The 3,773-nt window shown below is 36.0% G+C and overlaps 1 protein-coding gene across 1 annotated transcript; it reads right to left on the reverse strand.

Moving 5' to 3' along the window:
* Positions 1-599: 599 nt before the first annotated feature.
* LOC103508002 (S1 RNA-binding domain-containing protein 1-like) lies at positions 600-3,561 on the reverse strand (the record flags this gene model as incomplete). The annotated part of the gene is made up of 6 exons (XM_008472529.2): positions 3,393-3,561; positions 2,942-3,141; positions 2,114-2,798; positions 1,671-2,015; positions 1,381-1,614; positions 600-1,223 (listed from the first exon to the last, which is right to left on the reverse strand). Coding segments are annotated over exons 1-6 (2,257 nt in total), but the record flags the coding sequence as incomplete, so codon positions are not given.
* Positions 3,562-3,773: the final 212 nt, after the last annotated feature.

Consider the following 3,773-nt stretch of genomic DNA (forward strand, 5'->3'; position numbering starts at 1 on the left):
AATTAAAATTATCATTCCTATCTCCAAAGTCTTTACTAGGTAAACATGTTTGAATAGAGGTTTTATTCTGATTGTAATTTTGATTTTGGCTAAAGTGATTGCTGTTACTTTGAGGCTTAAAATCATTCCTGGAATCATAATTGTGTTGGGTGTATCTATTGTTGAAATTATTGCTGGATGGATTCATATTTCTATTGTTGTAAGAACTGTTATAGTTGTTGTAGTTTCCATGATTTGAATTGTAATTGGAAACATTTCTATTATAGTTTCTATTCATATTACTATGATGTGAAAATCTGTTGTTTTGAAATCCTGGATTATGTCTATTGTTACCAAAGTTTGAACCTTGATGTCTAAAGTTTGGACCATTATTTCTAAAGCTTGGACCATAGTTTGATTGGTTGTTTTGATGGTTGTTGTAAGACCAGTCATCATGAAAATCTCAACTTGGGCAACTTCGACCGAAAGCTACAGTCCAGAGAAGCGCGAACTTTTTAAGCTTTTTTTTAACTAGAAAAAGGTCACTCAGCTTTCCGGCCAAGTCAGGTTTTTCGGGCCAAGAGAGGTTTTTTGTTTATTGGTCTTTGGTATCAACTTACTTGTGGGCAGTCTCGTATGCCTCAGGATGTATCCAGGTAGAATCAAGAGGATTGTATTGCTTCCCCTTATTCTGTTCGGTGCACGAAATACGAACGAAACCTGCACATTGCTCGAACCGTTTCTCCCCAATACCTGAAATACTTGAATGGAGGCGATCTCAGCGGTTTGGTTAAGCTGGGTGCGAATAGATCGCACAATGAAAGGTTTGATAAGACGTTTGAAAGAATCCTGGAAGCTAAGTTCAAACAGTCGAGCTCGGTTTGGTGAATAGGAACCTTGTGAGAGCCATTTCCGTTTGCAAAACTCAAACAGTTTGTTCTGGAGCCATTCATTCAGTTTGACATTGACAGAAAGGACTTTGTTGGATTCCCCGCGATTGATAGCAAGTACAGCATGGGGTTTGACAAACTTGATGTCGCAAGAGTAGGAGAAGTATGTCTCGTACTTGTCAAAGTTGTCAATGGTTTCCGCTTGTTTAGTTTTGGTACTTTCCAATAAGATTCTAGTTTTCTTGACAAGTTCTTGTAGCGTTTCCAAAACGCCTGTATCCTTGGCAAGAATATCTGCCACAATATGTTGAATACCATCTTGTACTTTTTCAACAGTGTTAAGTTCTGTGTTACCTGCTTTGCTTAGTTTTGGTACTTTCCAATAAGATTCTAGTTTTCTTGACAAGTTCTTGTAGCGTTTCCAAAACGCTTGTATCCTTGGCAAGAATATCTGCTACAATATGTTGAATACCATCTTGTACTTTTTCAACAGTGTTAAGTTCTGTGTTACCTGCTTTGACGTAATCCCTCAAATCACCTCGGAATTCTCCGTTCAGTAATTCCAATGCAGGTGTTTCCAAACCCAACTTCTTTGCTTTCTCTGCTTTTGTCCCCTTGGAACCGACTTTGTAAGGAGAATAAATGAGATCCAGCTCTTCAAGAGATTTACAACAAGCGATTGATTCAGTAATTCCAATGCAGGTGTTTCCAAACCCAACTTCTTCGCTTTCTCTGCTTTTGTCCCCTTGGAACCGACTTTGTAAGGAGAATAAATGAGATCCAGCTCTTCAAGAGATTTACAACAAGCGATTGATTTTCTCAACTCGGGCGTGAGTTTCTTGAGCTTTTCAATTTTGCTCAGAATGGTTTCAGCTTTGTGGTGGATTTCCAAGATATTTTCGTACGCTTGTTTCATTTCTCGCAATTTTTCCGCTTCGTAGTTCATGACCATTTCTTTCCTATATCGTGCGATGAAGGGGATCGTATTGTCACTTTTGATCAGTTTGATAAAATTCCAAGCTATGAACACATCACAGGAACACATTTCAGCTAGCAGACTCTCATCACTCCAGTAGGTTTCGTTTGTTTGGACTACTTTTCTCGGTTTTTTGTTACAAGTCTCACTCTCTTCATTTTCAACTGTATCTGCAGGTGCTTTCAGTTTTCGTTTAGTTCCTACTCTTTTCTTGGCAGTTGTTTCTTTTGTTGGACTACTTTTCTCGGTTTTTTGTTAACAGTCTCACTCTCTTCATTTTCAACTGTATCTGCAGGTGCTTTCAGTTTTCGTTTAGTTCCTACTCTTTTCTTGGCAGTTGTTTCTTTTTCACAGTCTGAATTCACATCTTCTCCACACATCTCAGAATCTATTTCAGTCTTCACAGATTTTCTCGGTTGTTTAGGCTCAGCCTTCTTTGTGCTTCTCCTAGCAGTAGCTTTGGTGGATTTGGTAACATTTTTGGTAATGTTAGTGTTAATATTCTCCTCTAACTTCACTTTTTTGGTAACTCTTGGTTTCCTTGCTGGCTTTTCCTTAATGCCAGAATCAATATCCTCTGATTTAACTTTAGCACTAGTTGTCTTTTGAGTTCTAGCTGATTTTGCTTTTGTGGTATTGACAATAGGTTCTTCAGGTACATACTCATCATCAGAAGATTCTACTTTCTGTCTTCTGGTTCTTTTTATTGGTTTGATATCAACTTCCTCTTCTTCCGAGTCTTCTGAATCTATGATTGGTTTGGCATTTGGTTTTGCTCTTTTTGATGCTCTTATTGGACGAGAACATTTTGTATCTCCAGAAGAATTTTCTGTTTGGACGTCTTCAATTTTAATTGGTTCAGATTTCACTTGTTTAATTTTATCAGATTTAACTGTGTTGGATTTCACAGATGGCTTTGAGACATTTATCTCTTGATCAACCCTCAGAGAATCCTGATCAGTTTTTGAGAACATTTTGTATCTCCAGAAGAATTTTCTGTTTGGACTTCTTCAATTTCAATTGGTTCAGATTTCACTTGTTTAATTTTATCAGATTTAACTGTGTTGGATTTCACAGATGGCTTTGAGACATTCACCTCTTGATCAACCCTCAGAGAATCCTGATCAGTTTCCTTCTCCTTCTTAATACTGTCACTGTCAAAATTTGTTTCCATTTCATCTCTATGATCAGTTTCCTTCTCCTTCTTAATACTGTCACTGTCAAAATTTGTTTCCATTTCAGCCTTGATTTTTTTGGTATCTAAATTTCCATCTCTACTATGAAGCTCAGATTTAACTTTTTGTTCATGATAATTAAAATTATCATTCCTATCTCCAAAGTCTTTACTAGGTAAACATGTTTGAATAGAGGTTTTATTCTGATTGTAATGTTGATTTTGTCTCTACTATGAAGCTCAGATTTAACTTTTTGTTCATGATAATTAAAATCATCATTCCTATCTCCAAAGTCTTTACTAGGTAAACATGTTTGAATAGAGGTTTTATTCTGATTGTAATGTTGATTTTGGCTAAAGTAATTGCTGTTACTTTGAGGCTTATAATCATTCCTGGAATCATAATTGTGTTGGGTGTATCTATTGTTGAAATTATTGCTGGATGGATTCATATTTCTATTATTGTAAGAAGTGTTATAGTTGTTGTAGTTTCCATGATTTGAATTGTTATTGGAAACATTTCTATTATAGTTTCTATTCATATTACTATGATGTGAAAATCTGTTGTTTTGAAATCCTGGATTATATCTATTGTTACCAAAGTTCGAACCTTGATGTCTAAAGTTTGGACCATTATTTCTAAAGCTTGGACCATAGTTTGATTGGTTGTTTTGATGGTTGTTGTAAGACCAGTCGACGAGATATTGGATATTGCTTTGCTGGGTAAGTTGTATTTATTTGATTACCTATTTAA

Source organism: Diaphorina citri, unplaced genomic scaffold (genome assembly GCF_000475195.1).
Source record: "Diaphorina citri unplaced genomic scaffold, Diaci psyllid genome assembly version 1.1 scaffold359, whole genome shotgun sequence".
NCBI classification, from domain to species: domain Eukaryota; kingdom Metazoa; phylum Arthropoda; class Insecta; order Hemiptera; family Psyllidae; genus Diaphorina; species Diaphorina citri.